At 36.9% G+C, this 20,004-nt stretch overlaps 1 protein-coding gene across 4 annotated transcripts in view; it reads right to left on the bottom strand.

The window, feature by feature from the left end:
* Positions 1–1,151: 1,151 nt before the first annotated feature.
* phactr2 (phosphatase and actin regulator 2) overlaps positions 1,152–20,004 on the bottom strand; it is a 30,589-nt gene continuing 11,736 nt past the window's right edge. For 2 of the 4 annotated variants that reach the window (XM_057341663.1, XM_057341666.1), the window contains exons 2-13: positions 12,017–12,181; positions 11,752–11,826; positions 11,164–11,304; positions 7,922–8,152; positions 6,698–7,172; positions 5,894–6,054; positions 5,217–5,373; positions 5,029–5,084; positions 4,486–4,547; positions 3,756–3,893; positions 3,194–3,270; positions 1,152–2,780 (exon numbers count right to left, since the gene is read on the bottom strand). In XM_057341663.1, coding sequence (XP_057197646.1) covers positions 2,765–2,780; positions 3,194–3,270; positions 3,756–3,893; positions 4,486–4,547; positions 5,029–5,084; positions 5,217–5,373; positions 5,894–6,054; positions 6,698–7,172; positions 7,922–8,152; positions 11,164–11,304; positions 11,752–11,826; positions 12,017–12,181 — 1,754 coding nt within the window. In that variant the 3' untranslated portion in view covers positions 1,152–2,764. Of the gene's footprint in view, positions 2,781–3,193; positions 3,271–3,755; positions 3,894–4,485; positions 4,548–5,028; positions 5,085–5,216; positions 5,374–5,893; positions 6,055–6,697; positions 7,173–7,921; positions 8,153–11,163; positions 11,305–11,751; positions 11,827–12,016; positions 12,182–17,356; positions 17,689–20,004 lie in introns of those variants that run through there. The other 2 variants (XM_057341665.1, XM_057341667.1) reach the window with 2 other exon arrangements.

The following is a 20,004-nucleotide window of genomic DNA, read 5'->3' on the forward strand; positions in this document are numbered from 1 at the left end:
AAAATGGACACAATTAACCTATGCCGTAATTCAATATAAGATCAAAGGGGTATACATTTGATGGTTAAATAATTTGGTAGGCCTATAATTTGAGCAGACGAAAAAAAGCAACTTAAACAAGCATGAAATCAAACGGCGCTTAAATTAAATTAAGGATTTTACGGGAAAGGTCACACTCGCCATTAATATATTCAGTATGCATTTACAAGAATCTATCAGACTCTGGTTTTCCTAAAACGAATTCGTCAATATCAAGATAATGGCAGAATTATACACAATACAGATTTGCTGTGCGTCACTGAGAAAACAGATCAAGATCACAGCTGGTGAAATTGTTGCCCACTTACGCAAAAAGAATTCCTGAATAACATCCAGTTTTCACAATAATAACAGGCTTTTGATTGATTATTTACAACAATGGCGTGTTATTACAAACAGTTTAACTTACTATTGATATCCTCATTTTTAACAACAAGGCCACCACATGATATTCATCTATGTAAGAATCTAACCATTTATGTTACCCGTGACTGACAACTAGCTTCTTTTACAGTTATTATTCACATAAAATTGATTTTACTCACATAGTGCCATGAAAGTATATCTAATAAAACATGCCCATAACATCTACAGCTTGAAATATTTAGAGAGTGTACACAGCATCTACAAATCATACAATAAAAATTCAGAAAGCTTATGTAACCTTATTGACTATAACATCTTACAGCCTTAAGGATACTAATGCCATTTATTCTCTCTAACTATATGATCTATTAAACAAGTGGCCAACAATGAAAATGAAACCAGTTTATTCCATTAGAAAATCCCTCTGCTTTTTTACTAGAGTGCTCATCACTTTTACAGTTGACTGCACCATGAAATGAAACCAGCCGGAAGATCTCGCTGCGTTACATCCACTGGCCAAATATTTTGTGAAACGCGTGCATTCGTTTGTTTGCATTCCCAGTCCTTTATCATCACTTAGCACAATAGCTTAATAGAAACAGATGGAGATCTGATATATTGAAGAAAACTGAAGGGGAAATGGAGGCTATTGGCATTTATAATAATTTCTTCTGAACATACATGTAGCTTCTGTCTTTGGTAATATTTCTTATACATTTAGCATCAAATTTAGTAAGCAGATACGCTTGTCAACACACAAAAAACAACAGCATATTTAATATTTTAGGCCATTATTATAAACAACTGAATTCCTCATGTGAAGATACTCTTATAAAAATGACAAAATGTTCATATTAGTTCTATTGTAAGATTTCCCTTAGCATGGATTCTGTTTAAAGACATGAGAAATTCACATGTTTTGACCTCTTACTATGCAGAGTCAGATTTCGAATATATTACAAAAGCATGTTGAATACATACATATAATAGTAATAAAAGGCCTCTTCAATACATCTTGTTTAAATACAGATTAAACATAAATATGTTAATATGTCTTATAAATATATACGATTCTGATGATTTCTCTTGATCTTTGCTGTGACTTACTAACCATTTAAAATGGTAAATACAAGTTAAGATGTTTATCATCATCCTTTAAACATGTTGCTCTATCAAAAGAAAAACAAACCAACGTGCAATATACTTGTGTGTATTCACATATATCATACACAGTCTGTACAACTGATCTGAAATAATTTAAAACAGTTTCTCCCCAAAAAAACAATATTAACAAAGACTACTTTTGATATATGATCATATTATATAGAGCACCAATATGTGTGACACATTCCTTAGTGGACTAAATCCCACCTTTTCACATGTAGAGAAGCCCTTTCCAATTTTTCAAGTTAAAACTCTTGAATAAATTCTCTTGCTTGCCACATCTTTTATATGGCTCTGCACCACTGTGCCTAATAAAACCCACCAATTTATGTACAAAAGCCAAATCCACATTCACTGGAACTCTGAGAAAACGGATGACATTTAGACAAAAAGAGATCGAAAAGGTAAATAGACATGGAATATGTCATAAACATTATATGTTTTTTTTCCTGTACAGCAGTTACAGATATGTTACAACAACCATGTATATCAAGTAATCCGACTTTGGGGAAACAAAAAAACACTGTCAAGGCACAACATAAATCTGATTACATAACGTCTATTATATAGAGGGTGTTTATAATCAGGATACAGATGGCAGTAATAAACCTGGACTTCAATATCAATTTAATGTACACTGATGGAAAGAACCAGGTACATATGTGTTATAAACTGTTTTCGCATGCACGGCTATTCGTTGACGTTACTGGACTCTGTCAGAATACTGTAGGAGAAAAGGTACTGTAGTATATACAAAAAAAAAAAATGTGGACGCGCACGTAGTAGCAACAATACAAGAATGAGTCACTGCCTGTTTTGCACTGTTGCACTGAACCTTGGGATAATGAAAAGAGTGTAAGTTTTGTCCTTAGTGTGTGCAAAAAATAAAAGGTTTGAAAAATGGTCAGAATCCTTGAATTGCTTTATATTTTGTGAAGGTCTCTCTCTCTCTCTCTCTCTGTTTTCAGCTTGCAATGGCATTCCAGGCCCATCCTCAGATATGCTATAGCCGCCCAGTGGCTGAAAGTAATAACCAAAGACAAGACGGCCAGCAGGGAGCGCAGCCTGTGCCAGAGAATAGCCGGCTGCAGCAGGAGCCAGTCTGTTAGTCTCCCAGCAGGAAGCATGGTTGAAGAAACAGGAAGAGAGAGCCTTGAGTTTTCAGGCTTCCAGCACCCCGCCAGCAGGCACCGCCTCAGGGCCGATGAAACCTGGCAAGAAAAAGGAGCAGACGCTATTTTAGCACCAGCAGAACAAGAACAGATCTGAGCAATGTTTATGGCAAACAAAGGCATCTATCTGTGAAAAGACCAACTGATAGGACCTTTTTATTATTAGCAAGTCTATCGGTGGGGGGCTTGTTGAATGAAGACTCCTGCCAAATACATACTGATAGATGAAAGATAAAATATGCGATTAGCCTGTCCATTTCTACCACTTTGATCCAGGTAGAAATATGGAGACCGGCTGGCAAAATGATGGGCAGGAATTAATTCCCAAACAGGGTGATGAGTAAATCACAGCAAGTGAAGCAATGCAATCCTTTATGTCTTTTTGCTCATATTTCACTCTTTTCTTTAATGGAACTGTTGAAAACTACTCTTTGAAGAATACACACACTTACCTGGTGAACTGTCTGCTTTCTTTATGGACTTCCATCTCTTTGCTTTTAAACTCATTCAGTTCCTTGCGTATAGCAGCCTGTTAAAAAATCGATTTTGTCTTAAGATGTTTAGCAAGAGCAGCATTTGGTCGAAATGATGTTCCGAATATTATAAAATACTGACACACGTGTATTTGTACTTTTAATGAAAAACTTTATAAGTAGGTGGCATCTGTGACCACAGCAACATATCAATGATAAAAAAAATTATAGTAATAAAAATGTGTTAATAAAAACTATTTTGTTTTAATTAGAACAAATACATTCATTGAGCTCTACCAACAGAGTAATGTAATATGACTTTTTATAGTGTTTTTCAACAAAAATAACAGAATTAAAATACTCCTTCAAAAAGGATTGACAAGACTTTAATAATGCTTAACATGTAAATACAATAAACATGTTAAATCTTTCGTGTTGAAATATTATATTTCTAAGTTATAGGCCTACTTGTAAGAATCAGGCTGCTATATAGAACTGCATGTGCAATTCAAAATTATAACAAGATAGAAAAATGGCCTACTTTGTCAGCAGGGGTTAACCTGGTCCAGGGTTTGTCAGCCCGGCGATCATAGTCTTTTGCTTCCGTGACCTCCACATATTCATTGAAGCGCAAAATTCTACGAGCCACCAGCTCTGCAACTGTGGGTCGGACGCTTAACTGTACACAAAGAGCAATTCCTTGAGTCACCTTTTAATGTGTTTACAGTCACCTTTAAAACAGATTCACATGTTCTTGCTCAAGGGTCACTACTCTTGTTTTACAGATATGATCTATTGCCTGTTTAAATCCTGTGTCCCGATTCTCTGAATAACATGGGCCATTACCAGCATACTAAAAACCCTTTTCTAGCCTCTGCTCATTCCTCACAGTCACAACACTCTTAAATTAGGGTTTAAACAAACAATATTGAAATAGCAAAATATGGCTTAATCTAAAGTCATATTCATAAAGGCGTGTGCAACCACACCCTCAAATTGTTATTTAGTCACATTCATAAACAATGTATTGAGTAAACAGGCTCCTTGTATTTTGATTAACATTATTCTTTGGCCAGCAGAGGGCGCCATATCCACAATCCTCTGTTGTCTACTTGATGAGGTCACAATGACTTTGACTCTTGATGATTCATAACTCATTCATTCAGTGTTATGCTGATGTTAGTTACAGGTTATGAGTGTTTGGAAAACAGTGCATTTACATTCTGTTTCAATATCTGACAAATTATAATCTAACAGACTGAAGTCTATACCTTCCTGGAAAGTCTTCGTTTGATCTCCTGCCTGGCCTCTTGTTCTTCCTCCTCGTTTTTCTCTAAAGTGACGCAAGGAAGATTCATATTATTATAAAGATTGACTCCATACGTTCAATACCAATTTCAATAATAATTCATTGATCTTTAAAATGTACATTTCTGGAAACAATAAATACAGAATGCAATTCTAAATTTGGCACTTTCGGGCCTTAAACGTGATACCTGCTAAGAATAAATACTGTATAGCCGAATAAGCAGTGAATTTTGAGCATTTTGAACACTGACTCATTGAAGAATAATTGTTTATATCCACTTGTTTATGAACAGAACGCCATTCAATTCCTAGTCCCAATCATTCAAACCCCATTAAAACAAAGGTGGCATAAAAAAATCCATCACAGCAATGGCAGAACATCTGTGACTCAATAAGTCTCTCCGATGCAAGAGGCAACAATAAGCAAGAACATTCATGAAACCTCTATGGCATCCAAACTTTCTAATCAAACTGTCTACTATGTAAATGAGACTAAGGGAACATACGTTTCAGGATATTTCGCTGTTCTAGTTCTTCTGTGGTGGGCCTCTGGCTCAGCCGTCTATAGTAGAAACACAAAACAAGTCACTATAATAATAAATGTCACAGTACAGCACTAGTGTTATTCATAAATGAGCGCAGAAGTACAGAGGATGAATAATACAAACAGTGAGGAGGCGGAGGATAAATATACCTGACTAGTTTGCAGCCAATCTGCTGCCATAGTTCTTGCCGCTCTGTCTCTGATGTCCGTGGGAGAATGTTATTCTCTTCCAGCTCCTTCTTGCTGGGTCGGTTTCCAAGTTTAATGGCAAGTGTGTCTCTGCGGCGAATTTTGCTGGCAAGGGAGCCTACGAAAACAAAAATACAGCAAACGCTTTCATGCACTTGCTTTCTGACACAAGCGAAACCTCTTCTGATGCAGTGTGGAAAGAACAGAAAATGAGAAACAGGCATTAGTCTTTGCAGGAATGTGTTGAGTTTAGTGCGCTGGCAGCAAGAAACCTGCACAGTTACCAGCGTGTCAAAAAGACAGCATGTTTTTCCTGTTTGACTAAGTACATGCTTATACCACTGCTTTGCCAAAAAGTCTTTTGTGGAGAAATTTCCAAAATGTTAATACTAAGAAAGAGGCCTCCTAGAAATGTTGTGTGTGGTTACACATAAACATAAGGCTGATGACACGCCATGTAGTAGAATTTTCTGAACAAATCCAGAAAGAGCTGTTGATTCAAAGCTATTGTCAGATAAACCAAAAACAAGTTTAATCAAGTTACATAATATTTATGCGGATCTCTTTTTAAATGCCTTCACTGATAGACAGAAAAACAGTGGACATGCAATGAACACAAGGCAAACAAGTGCACGTACTAGAGGTATACTCATCATCTTCGTCGTCTTCTTCATCATCCTTGTAGAGTATAGGCCCGTCTGAATCAGAATCATTGGCATGGTTTTCTGTGATGGGGTCAGGAATGAAGGTCACCTCTGGGTTTTCCACATTGACAGCTTGTGGTTTCTCTCCTTCAGTCCTACAAAAGGCAGAGGAGGAGGTCAATGTAACACTTTAGATAATAGTAGATTAAGTAGATTTTCCACCCTCTCTCTGAAGTTTAGAATTAAAGTGATAGTTCACCCAAAGTCCTGTCATCATTTATTCACCCTCATGTCATTTCAAACCCGTATGACTTTCTTTCTTCCGCAGAATACAAAAGAAGATATTTTGAAGAATGTTGTTAACTGGCACCCATTCACTTGCATTGGTTTTGTGTCCGCACAATAGACGTAAATGGGTGCCATCAATATCCATATTGACAAGGCTTTTAACGATAATGTCTGGCTTCCGTTATCCCTCTGCTGGCCCATTAATTGGCCTATTAAAAAGGCATTTTTATCATGTCTGCATTTTTACAACCTTTGTTTTACATTATTATTCAATAAATGATCACAAACTATGCATCATTTGAAAGCTAAACTTAGTTTTGCAATCAATAAAATGCTCAAAAATAAGTGTCCAGTGCAGCTGGAGCAGTGCTTACATCTTGCAAAGTGGTCTATAGCTTCACTCATTTATATATGTGGTTTTGAAAAGATGCTTTTACTCCAACATTCAAATAAATATAAAAACTAGAATGTTAATCAAGTTCCACCAATGAATAATAAAAGTATCCTCACGTTTGTGTCTGGTCCGTTGTTGTCTTCTCCTCCACATCACTCTCTGTGTTCACAGGTTTATCTGAAGAAAGTTCATTTGAAGATCTAGTAAAGGGCGTTTCCTCCGTCGCCTCATTAACATGGGGCTGAATTTTGTTCGGCTCCGAAGAACATTGTGAAGCATGACCCTTTGGACCCTTCCTATCCTGAGATTTCTCCTCAACTGACCTTTTAACATCAGAGGTCACCTCTTTTTTCTTTTGGTCCTTTTTAGAGGCGCTTTCCTCAGGAACGCTGCCCGTCTCAGACGAACCTTTGGAAGGGGGTCGTGGTGACCTGGAGGGTTCGGTTTTCTTGCCAGACTTGGCTTGTGTTACCTTCAGTTCCGAGCTGTTGTTCTTTGGGGTCTTCGAGGAGGTGGATGAAGAAGATTGTCCTGAAGCCTGAGTAGAAACTTTGGATGTGCCGGCGGTTTTCTTAGCATTGGTAGGTTTAGCTGTGAAAAATATAGTAAAAAATGTCAAGATCAAGACAAGAACTTAAGATGGTGCAGGTTCACATGCATGTTCTCTACCAAAACAAATCCAATGCATGCAAAGGTGACCAAAGATTCTCCTCTGATAGTTTAGTTTCACATTCACAAGAGACAGGAAGTGGAAGTATAATATGGCTTTTTTTTCGGGATTTCCAACGAAAATGGAAAGCAGTTCATGTTCTTGAGATGATATGAAATATGCAAACACAATGACCATAAATATCAAATACATATATATTCTGTTAAAAGAGTCAAGCCACCAACGCTGAGCAGCACCAGAAACAAACAATGAACAGATAAAAAGATAAAAGGAAGAACACAGTGTGTGGCAGAGAGCCCCTGCGGTTACACAATGATATGAATAAAGCACATATCCAGTCCGCTAACATGCAAATGAGACACGTTTCACATTCAGACAAAAGCAATCATCAATAAATGATTATAATGTTTAACAAGACAGTCATACACACGTAATGCAGGCAGAAAAACAATCAAACAAAGTCATGCTGGGTCACGAATGAGTCACGATTTTCCCTTTCACACCATAATAAACCCAAACTAGTCAACTGACAAATCAATGGTTTGCGTAGTTGCTCTTTAAGAAGACATCTGGATCCCAGTGAGGCCGGTTGAGGGGGAAAAGATAACAAACAGGGCCCCTTCATGCACTAAGCATGCACACGACGCTCCATACTGACAGATTTACTCACCGTTGCCACGTGTGGCACTTCGAGTGGTTTGTTTGGATGTAGGAGGAGGAGCGGTCACCTGCTTAGTGGTGCTCTTGGTCACCTTTTTGGCCCCTGCCTGGCCCCCTCTCTTCACACCTGCACCCGAGGCCTCACCTGGGGTTTTAGGGGGTGTGACCTGTTGTTTTTTAGGAGGGGTTTTTGGAGCGTTTGACTCACTGGCCTGTGGGCTGGGATTGCTGTCCTTCTTCTCTACAGGAGCAAAGAGGAGCAGAGCCTCAACTGTTACTGACTCACAAGAGCCCCAAATAGCAAACTGACAGTTGTGGTGAGGTCAACAACCAAATTATAAAGAGAATATATAAAGTATAAAGAGCATTTCAGGAAGAATATTTTTTGAGGAAATATAAATAATCGCAGTACACTTCTAACTTTTGATATGGAGAATGCTCACTGCAAACAGTCCTTCTTCATTTATTCCTTATAACATTTCAGGTTTTAAATTCTTATAAGACAAACTGCATTCAAAGCTGTTACAGCACATCTTCAAACATGCCAAGGTGATCCATTGTTTGACATCTAGAGTCTAGAGTTAAGGTTCTAGGCTAAAAACGTCTCTCGCCCATAGCAAAATTCCTGTAACTCATAGCCGGGAGTGGTTTTATTGCTTATGTAAACATAGTTCCTCCTCCCACCACTTCCTATATTCACTATTGGGAGGAGAAGGGGGGGAACAATTAGAGAATTGTTGTAGAACATTCTGGCTCGGTTTCACAGACAAGGCTTAAGGCTAGTCCTAGACTAAAATGAATGTAAGACCTGTCTTAAAGGAACAATACGGGGTTTTGAGGAGGATCTATTGACAGAAATGCAATATAATATACAAAACGATTTCTTCAGAGGTGTATAAAGACCTTACGTAATGAACCGTTATGTTTCTAATACCTTAGAATAAGCTATTTATAACTACAAACAGAGCGGCCCTACATACATTGAATTCTCCGCCATGTTTTGTACAGCAGCCCTAAACGGACAAACAACTCTACAACGCGCGTTTCCTCTTCCTCTCCGCTGCAGTATAGTGGTGAAATGTATCGCGGATGATCCGTACGGATCGTACTCTACGGTTCGGAACGCATGTGACCCGAGGATTAAATGTAAATTCATTCATCATTGAGTAAGAGAGTAAAACGCGCTCTCTCTCTACAGTTTTAGCGCCAACGCGCTCTCTCCAGTATCTGGACGAGTACAATATTAAAGCGATTCAAGATAAACAAAACTGCTCCGTCACACAGCTAACATTACAACAACAACATATCTTGGAATGTTAATATGTTACTCACATACTGATCCGAATCAAAGCAACCTCCTCGGAGGTGATTTTAAGACGATCTTTCTCTCCAACGTCTCTCTGCTGGAAAGTATCTCCATAGATATCTGTGAGTATCTCTGCTAAAAGCCTTAGTACCGCGGGTCCTAACGCGTCTCTGCTGGAAAGTCTTTATAATATTAACGCAGGTCCTAGCTCCTGCCTGACTTTTATCCTTCTTTTTAAACGTAAAATCCACAGACCTTTTATTTAATGTAATACATAAGACATCGCTCTTTCTACAGTCTTTCTAATGCCCGCATGATCTCTTCCCTGCGTCAACATGAGAACGACATCTTTTTGTACTGTGGTGGCCACCGTCGTGTTTGGACTGAGCGATTCTTTGCAAATCTATAATACAACGCTACTGTAAATAAAAAACTGCGCCTTTAACTGAATATAACTTGCCCAGAAATATTTTAAAATATATCAGGGCCATTGTTTTGTCTCAATATGCACACCAGTAATGTATTTTTCAAAGGCATTTTTATAAAAGTGACATAAATATCTATGATCTAATATAATGTCTGTGAAACCGGGCCTCTAAATACTAAAAATATGTTTCTCTTGCAACTCATGACTCCAGCTGCCCACGGCTTTCAATAATACATCCAAAATGATGTCAGTCCAAACAGGATATTACCCATCATCATAGATGGTTACTTTTAAGTCAGGAGATTACATCAGGCATATCGTCACCTTGGAATTATAAGGTTCTATCTGCATTCTGAGCAGTTTTGAGATATTGAGCTATTGCTATGTTCCAAATTAATGTATAATATCAAAATCCTCTCACATTTGTAAATGGGGATGTTTGGAACAGGTAAAAATCAGATTGAACCTTTTCATTCTAAAAAATCACCTTCTGCTTCAAATTATAAGGTTCTATCTTGCAAAATATTAATTGAAGCAACGATTTTCAAGCAACACAAACAGTTTACTTATAATAATAATAATGTGTTTACATGTATAAAAAAAGACATTTAATACTTATAATATTATAATATATAATAACATTATATATTATAATTATAATAACACACTAATGTTTATTGTTGTAATTAGGAACCCATCAATTAATTTGTTGACTGTTTGACATTTAATGCTTAATATTGTAAAATTTAAGAAAAAAGGATAGGATCAAAGAAAGCTGATCCTGATTGGTCATCTTGTGTGCATTCAAAGTGCTGATTAACTCAAATAGAACCTTATAGAACCAAGTTAGAGTTCGACTAGAACCTTTTTTAAATAGTCGCGAAATGTACACAACTTAAAGGAAAACCCTCACATAAAGTAAATAAGTTGTCTCAGAATGAGAACACGTAAAAACCTTAATTTTGACCAACAAGTCAGATAGAACCTTGTAATTCTTAGGTAACAATATCTGTTGAGATATAAAGCACATTAATCAACCAGGGCGGAGCATCTGAACACAGTAAATTAAAGCCAAAACCACTATCTCATAGTTCTACAAACATCTTCATTTGCTTAATATATTAGACTTGACCACATCCTCAAAATGATGATAACACCAACTTTGACTTTAACTAATGTCTGAAGCCCATAATGTTAACATAGACATGACATTATACATGCATGGCATGATAATATGGTACGATGGCATGGAATGCTATATGTTTTGATAGTCATATTAATATTAATCACACATGCACTGTCTAAAATACTTTCAAGACACAACCATAAGCATGCTGCAAAAGACATTAACGGACTCGAGAACATTTTAGAACAAAGCATCAGAGGGTCAATCTTTGGGTCTCTGGTTTAGTAATGTTCCTCGTGAGAGACTTGACATTAAAAGACCAAAAAAGGGCAGAAAATGATGATGAGATTGTGAAACTCCATTTTTATTTTATAACGTCCAAAATGGCTTTACCTTCTGTGTCCTCTGAAACTGTTGCTAATTCTGCTTTCTCTTCAGGGACTTTGTCTGGTGTTTCAATGTCCACTTTGACCTTCTCAGTGACTCCACTGGACCCTGCATGACCATTCAAGGTCTCTGTGTTCACGGGATCATCTAAAGATAGGCAAACATGGCCGAGTTATCTTTTTACCCAATCTGGAGTAGATTGCATATCTATGCTTCAATACAGAGGAGATCTCAACAAACTCGACAAGAGCCTTGGTACTACAAAAATCACTCAAGACTCAAGATGGATTGCTAGTCAAACAAACAGATCAAATTGTGTTTGCTATTAAATTTCGGGCATTTAACAGAATATAAAACATTCCAGTAGCTCAACAGTTGCTAGCCACGCCACACCAAACATTGATAAAATGCACTTCAGAAAGTTATCTTCTGTAAATTAGCACAATGTACATTACTCAAACAAACCGTTTTTAAGCTATTACACTAGCTAAAGACTGTTAACTCAAACAACTTAATTATTTTAATATTGCAGAACAGAAGCTGAAGATATTGATGTGTCTGTATCATATTCCCTTCATTTATTATGAATCTCACCTTGATCTGGAATGAGCACACCCTTCTTTATGAGCTCCTCTCGAGTTTGCCGGGTGGATATCTTTCTCTCCAAAACTATAAAGATAAAGAACACAAAGTACTCCAAGATATTAATACAAGACATTATTGTATATGGCCACTGTGGCCCACAGACACTGCAGGCAGCTGCCAGCTATAATATTTTGAGTTTAATAAGTTTTACATTTACGTGTTGTCCCAAACATTAAAAAGCACAGAAAATGACTATGACTACACAGAAAAGTACCTTTGGAGAGGTCCTGGAACTTATCACTGGTCCTCTTTTTCCTCCATTTCCAAGGTTTAAAGATCTTTCCCAGAGAAGAGAGTTTCCCCTTTCCTTTCAGCGGAGCAGACTGTGAGCTTCCCACCACATCACAGTTGGCCAGTGAAGATTTTTCCAGTCCTTCCACTAAAAGAGAGGCGAGACCAATGAATGACATAAATCAAAAACACTGGGCTGATCCCTTAACAATGAAAAATAGGCATGTTTAGACCACAGACCATAACTAAAACAAATGGGTCAAACAAGAACTTTATATATAGGCCAGTTAAGGCAGACAGGAGCATGAGGGCAAGAGTTGGGGTGTGGGATCGGGACATGACCCAGGCCGGACTCGAACCCTGGTCCCCATGAGCCAACAGCTCATATAGTATATGTGTGTGGCACACTAACCACTGGACTACAGCTCAGACAAACAAGAACTTTTAATGCAGAACCAAAGAAAAATCTGTTTAACAGGAATGTGTGGGAGTTTCAGTGGAAGTAAAGATTATTAATGTCTGTTCCTCAGACAAACTTATCATATGGCAATATATCTGGACAATATATGAATTATCAAAATATATCAAACATTAGATAATTGTGCTGCAAATATAAAATTTCAGAATATCAAGAATATTAAATACTGTTAAATTATATTATAATATAACAAGCAATTTCATGATCCCTTTACATTATACAAATATAGCAAAATGCATTAAAACGAAGTCAATGGCTCTTTGTTTACTGAATATTCTATCCAAATAATGCTCCCTTTTTCAAACTGGTGAAAACATAAAATCTTGTTTTTTGATTATTCATGTTCAAAAGCAAAACTATTATAACAGAGTATCATCAATACTTGGAAAGATATCAAGATATAAAATATTGCCCAGCCCTGAGCCCACATCATTTCTTGTTAGCTTGCATGAAAAAACTAGTTTGACAGACAGACAGAGAGGTGTGGCTTTTCACATGGCCCACGCAAGGGGATATGAAACTTGCAATCAAAAAGAAAAATCAATTCCTGCATGCATAACCCTGACATGCAGAATGTGACAAAATAGACAATTGTTACATGAACACCTCAACAGATGAAGTGTAAAATGATCACGAGAGCATTTCCAAATGGCTAAACAGGATCAATGGACTGAAAACAATAAACAAAGGGTCAGGCAGCAGGCTCCAGAGCAGACACAGAATTATCATTCCAAGCAAATGTATACACACACACAGTCTCTGCAGAATAAAAATAATAAAAATAATTCATATAACATGTTGAGGAGAAAGTAACCTTTGATATTTTGACTCTGAGTCTAAAGTCTTATGAGATTTTAACTGAGTTTTTCTACAAAACACAAGCTAACTGGTTTCAACTGGCTGGTTGAGATCTAACCTCAAAGTTGGTGACAAAAACTGAAATACAATTTCAATGCTTATGAATGTGCCAAAAAAGATATTGCTACTAGATATAAAAATAAAGAGGTCCTCATTAAACATTTCTCAGTTCTCAAATCAAAAATGAAAGCATTCAAGGAGGTTTTAGAAGTAGAAGGAACTTTGCAGACCTGAAAGTCTTTGTAAGTTTTATTCGTAAAATGGTCAGGCACAAGAAAAATTCATCCTTCAACCTCAGGATGTCAAATTACATTTTATATCAGTCCGTATTTTCAATTCATTTTTCTAACTAGAGTTTCAAACACTGAATTCTGTGATAACATCTAGAAATAATAATAAACAAAACAAATTGCAAAAAACAATTGTAAAAAAAAAAAAAAAATTCTACAGATCTAACAATCTGTTTTTTTTTACAGATTTTTCACGTATAATGTAAAAAAAATTTTTTTTTACAGAATTCACAGAATATTCAAATATTTTTGTAATATGACAAAAAAATGACAGGAAAAATGTGAAAACATGTCATTTAACATGCAAAAAAGGTTATTTTGCTGCAAACATAGCATAAAATAAGCTATGTAGAATCCAATTGTTTGGGACCAATTGTAGAATTGTCATTATTGACAAACTTTAAGAAAAATGTTTCAAAACACGACAACTGGGTGGGGCACAAACTGCTTTTAACCAAAAACGCTCATTAAGTATATGAAAGGTAAATATCAAATCAAGCAACAAAAAAATCCATAACTCAATGAACTCACGGAAATGTAAAAAGCCTCAAAAATTCAAAATTCATAAAAAAGTTTGCTTAAGCGTCTCAATTTTACACACTCTTCCTCAGGATACAAAAATGTTCTTGGATTATTAGACTGATCAAGAATATAGGCTTTAGTTTGAAATGAGACCATTGAAGTGTTGAACCACATAACTTCCAGGTGTCCAAAATCTAACCTGCAAACACATGACACCTCAATACAGCCCTGTGTGAGAGGCAACATATAAAGGCTGTCATTCACATTGAGAGCTTTCATTAGTGGCCACATGCGACAGTACAACACATCAGTGGTCTTTTTACCACCATCATGAGAATGCGTAAGTGCTTCATTTCTAATCAATTCTCCCCAAGGAGCCACTGACCCTTGATTTCATTGGCCTGTCAACAGCCAGCTGGCCTCTGATTGGGTTATTAATAGAATCTGTTATACCTGCGACTCACAGCGATGCCATGCGTAATGTCCCTAAGAACAAGCCTCTGAGGATCAAGCACTTTTAAAACAAAGAGGTCACTGGTTCACAACTGAGCGAGTATAACTGCGCATCTGTGCCCTTCAGTGCAAAACTAGAGCTGAGTTACTGAACTATTTTACACGATGTACTGTAAATTCAGTCCATGGCTTTATTATGTACATGTATGTGCAACTTCAAAGCAAAACAACCATATTTTAAACCTGTGTGACTTTCTTTCTTTTTCAAAACACACAAAACAAATGTTGGTAAACAAAAACATTGGTCCCGATGGAGTTCTATTGTATGGACACAAAACCAATGCAAGTCAATGGGGACCAATAATATTCTGTTGACATTCTTCAAAATATCTTCAGGTGTTCAACAGAAGAAAGAAAGTCATAAAGGTTTGAAATGTCAAGAGGGTGAGTAAATGATGACAGAATTTTCATTTATGACTGAACTATCTCGAAGTTCTTTGGGGTACAGTGAGGTAAACTGTCCCACTTTTTTACTTTTTAGGTTTATTTAGGAACAAGGGCACAAATGTCAAACTTACACCTAATTCAGCATGTGAAGTTTACTATAAGTTAAATCAAAAGCACATTACACCTCTTGTGCACTTCACACATTTTAAATCTAAATAAATCTGCTTTGACATAAAACTGCTTTGATATAAAAACAGGTCCTTTTTGAACAAAATACTGAAATGACAAAATTAAAGATTCTTATACAAACCTCCCCTCTTTCCCTAATGCTCTATATCACATTTATGTTTGTATAGATCACTGCATTTCTTACTTCCTCTATTAGGAAACTGAAACATAACAGATAATCATGATGATCTGAAAATATAAGGCAGTAGTTATTCAAACCTCCATTAGTCCTGTAATGAGGCATGTGGGCACACTAGAGTCATATTTCAGTGTAGCTAATGTCAACACTCTTGACTGCATGTTTCTGTTCCTGTTTACTGTATGAAGAACAGACGAAAACTTATGGTAACTCAATTTCAAAATATTAATGTTAAATGATCTCCCCTTTCCATAGCTTAAAGGTTGCAACTTCCATCTGACTTCATCCACATTAAAATTTGTCTCGTTGCACAAGTTCACAAGACACATAAGAAGTTACTCAGAAGACTAGTAGAAAAGCACATACTGTATGTTGTGCATATTCATTGTATGTTTTCAGTCATTTTGGTCTCTATATTATTAATTGTTTAAAAAGAACAGCACAGACATCTTGCTAAACCTCCTATAGAAAGAATATCATATAGGCCTAAAATGTTATGAGGGCAAGAAAATGATGACAGACTTTTTATTTTTGACTGAGTGTCTTTAACACTATAAAACACACCGGAAGCATTTTATGTTTCTATTCCTACAGCATCAGTTCCTCACAATACACAGGAAAGCAACAGACTAATTTCAGTGAATACTTTGTTCCACTGACAGAAAAAAAACTGCATGAAATGGGCTTTCCTATAAAATGATTAGAAGATAAAAAGGGAATAACGGTATCCATTTTATTTTTTAATAGTCTCGGAGATCTTTCACCTCCTTATTTGCATATTATAGTCATACATACTTTGTACTACACCAAAACAATGCTTTGTAGTTTTAGAAAAACTAATGTTTCCTAAAACAAAAAATTCTGTGACCTTCTGCATGAGCATACTGGACCAAATTAAACTCACAGTTTAGTCTCATTTAAACATGATACTGTATGCATGCAGCTCATGAAAACACACAATATCTGATCCATTTTCCTCTGGCAAACTAATAGCCTCAAAAGCTTTTATATCCCAGCACTTGGGCAACAATGGAAATAAAAGGGAATGAAGATTGTGTCAGATTTTAGGATTGCTGCAGAAAAGAGGCTGAAACTGACTACTGTACTAAGATTATGGTATAGATCATTTTCAACATAAAGAACCGAATATTTACCAGAGTTGTTATGAATTAAAAACACCAGTGAAACAATGGTATTATTACAGTAAAAGTCAACCATGTTTTTGGTGGACTGACTGCTTTAATGACCATAGTTTTAGTATAAACATCATGGTTCAACTATGGTTACTGTAAAAACCATGGGTAATTTGTGGCTAACATGGGTTTGCCACAAACTAAACCAAAAACACATGGTAAAACTATGGTTAATTTTCATAAGTGTCCCAAGCTATTTGGGCATAGGTTTTACACACTCTGACTTGACCGTAAATGGGAAGATAATTACTCTGCAGTTGACACAATGTAAAAGTACAATGCTTTTATACAGTATTACGACAAACGGCACGCGAGCAGTCATTTCCTGCATGCAATGGCCAGTGTTTATGTTACTTCGTCGTCTTTAAAAAAATGTTAGAATTACCTTATCAATCAATTGAATTCTGCGCTTTTTGAACGGATAATGATCGTCTTAATAAACTCCCACTTGTTGAATGTTTCCACAAGCGAGCGAACCGACAAACGATAACCCCCGAGTTTGCTCTTATAATGGGGGTGTTTCAGTTTGATTCGTCGCTAGTGTTAAAATGTCAACCTCGAACTTGCAATAAAGTCTTAAATGAATCGTATAAAATATTTAATCTGCGGATATGAACCGCTGTGAAGTCCCGTCTTCCTCCCTGAGCTTTGTTGAGATAGCGGTCTAGTAAGTGAGTAAACAGTAAGTCATCGGACAAGCCCTTCAGACACTTACCGCTCGCTCTCTGAGACAAACTGGAGACAGATGTCTGGCCCATGTCTGTCTTCAATGGGCCGCTAGGCAAAAATCATACGACGCTCCGAGAACTTCTGCAACAAAGCCAAGTGGATCGACATAACACGACTGTCATTTTACTCCTTGAACTCTCAGATCGGCTCGTCAAATGAGCTCCTGCATACTTTGTAAACTCGTACAATACGCCGCAGTGATCTAAATATCCGAATTGAAATGCCTGTCATTCCTTTTTGCAGATTGTAAGCAGTCAGAGGTCATAAGGAGGAAGTTTCAAGCCCCTCCTCGCTACAGCTCTGCTTAAAGCATGGAAGTGTATGCTCGCAATAACGTGACATCAGTCGACAAAACTGTAGCATGACTGCCCGTGCTATTTTTGGCTACATTGTTTTAAAATGTAAAGAAAGCATAGTTTGTAAAGATGTGAAGTAAAATATAAAGAACGCACGTGAGACATGGTTTACCGTGCGTTGAAACAGCCTGTTGCTATAACTGTCACCCAATAGCGTTTAGGAGGGAATGAAAATGATAACAATCTTTGTCTCTTCTTTTCCTCGATGTTTTATGAGAACAAAATATGCTGTATGTGCTAGGTTTTACAGAGCCAAATACTAATGCTTGGCACTGCTTTAATCTTTAAGTTTTGCTGAGAGGGCAGTGCTTTGCTTCCTGCAGAAGAGGCCAAAAGCCCCCATACGTTGGTCCCCCCACCTAAGCCCTCTTAACCAAAGCAGAAGTGGTGGGTGGGATTCAGTGCAGGAAGGCTTACGAAAACAGTCCAACGCTAGAGATGTGAGCCATTGTTTTGCGCAAAGCTTAATGTTCTCATCAAGTACAAGTTCTCCACCCCTTCCCTTCTTCCTGAAGGTCCTTATGATCATAACAGTTTTTCTGACCAAACCGGAACCACGCAGGCATGAACGCAACAAGCATTTAAAACGCTGTGATTTGCTGAAGCATTTCAATTCCAATACTAACCGGGTTTATATAGTTTGAAACGGCTGTTTTATATATTCGTTATAGTTATTAGGTTAATGGACATGTTCGGAAATACGTTTGATTGGTAATAGTGATTTAATGCTGTGTAAGCTCACAAACCTAGGGCTGGGAATCAATTCCGAAAAGAATCGATTCTTCGATTCCAAGGCGTTGGGAATTGGGAGTCGATTCCAAAGGTTGGAATCGATTCCATTAAAGGAATCGACTCCTCTTTAAGAGCCTTCATAAGCCCCGCCCCTTAGCTACATTGGTCAACTCAGTCACATCAGTTACTTGTCAAAAATAGTTATAACTTCAGAAAATACTGATTGATGAAGTCTTGAGCTGTGGAATCGCGATACTGACATCAAATATTTTGCATTGACGGATAAAAGCAAAAGGTTTGTTTGCACACACTATGCCGATATAATAGATAAATCCACACATATAACAAATCATATAAATATTTTTGTTCAGACTGACTGTAAAACACACCGTCCTTTCTACCGATGAGCTCAGAATGCGCGCGAAGAAAGCCGCTTGTATACAGCACAGTCTCTTAAGTTAAAAATTTTCTAAACTTGGACGTCTGTTTCAAGCTGTTAAAGATAGACAGCACAATTTCAACACCTCTCGGCACTATAGCCTACTTGTATTTAACATTAAATCGAAAGACGAGAAAAAGCAGCAACAATAAAACATATGATTATTGAGTTTATTAGAAAGTAAAGAAAAAAAGAGTTAGCTCTATAGAGATTTGTCTGTCATTAACACTTACAACATACTCACACTATTCTTTATAAATACTTAGATATTTGTATTGAATGTAAAATGTGTCAATTTCTTAATAACAAATTAAAATCTGTAGTAAAACAGGGAATCAAATGGAATCGAAAACCGCAGCTAGGAATCGATTCCACGAATCGATTCTTTCGATTCCAAAACCAGGAATTGGAATCGACCCTAAAAATTCTGGAATCGAACAGCCCTAAACCCAAATACGGGGAAACCAATACCTGGAGTGCCACTGACTGAGCATACTGTTAAAGGGATAGTTCACCCAATAATGAAAATTCTTCATTTACTCAAACATATTTTGAAGAACATTGATGATCAAACAACACTGGACCCCATTGACTTTCATTGCATGGAAACAATCCACTGAAACATTTTTCAAAATATCTTCTTTTGGTTTCCACAGAAGAAAGAGTAATTTTAGAAGAAATTAGGGTGAAGAAATGTTGACAGAATTTTTTTGGTCTGTTGTTTAGGTTTAATGCTAATGCTAATTCTGTCATCACTTACTCAAACTGTTGTCATTTTAAACCTGTGTGATTTTCTTTCTTTTGCAGAACACAAAAGAAGATATTTTGAAAAATGTTGGTAACCAAAAACCGTTGGTCCCCATTTTCTGTTTTCTGTTAGCAAAGTCAGGACACACCACACAAAACCCTAAGCGACACCAGTGAGAATGTTTTTTAATTGATCCATTCTTGTATTATTCTATTGTTGTATTCTTCTTTAATCTGTCTTAAAGGGGCCCTCTGCTGGGGTTGAAAAAGCTTCCACAGGCAAAATCTGCAAGTCAGTCTGATATCATGCTCGATCTGCATCCGTTCAGTTCACACTCTAACAGGACCTGACAAGGAACC

Source organism: Triplophysa rosa, linkage group LG9, assembly GCF_024868665.1.
Source record: "Triplophysa rosa linkage group LG9, Trosa_1v2, whole genome shotgun sequence".
Classification (NCBI taxonomy): Eukaryota; Metazoa; Chordata; class Actinopteri; order Cypriniformes; family Nemacheilidae; genus Triplophysa; species Triplophysa rosa.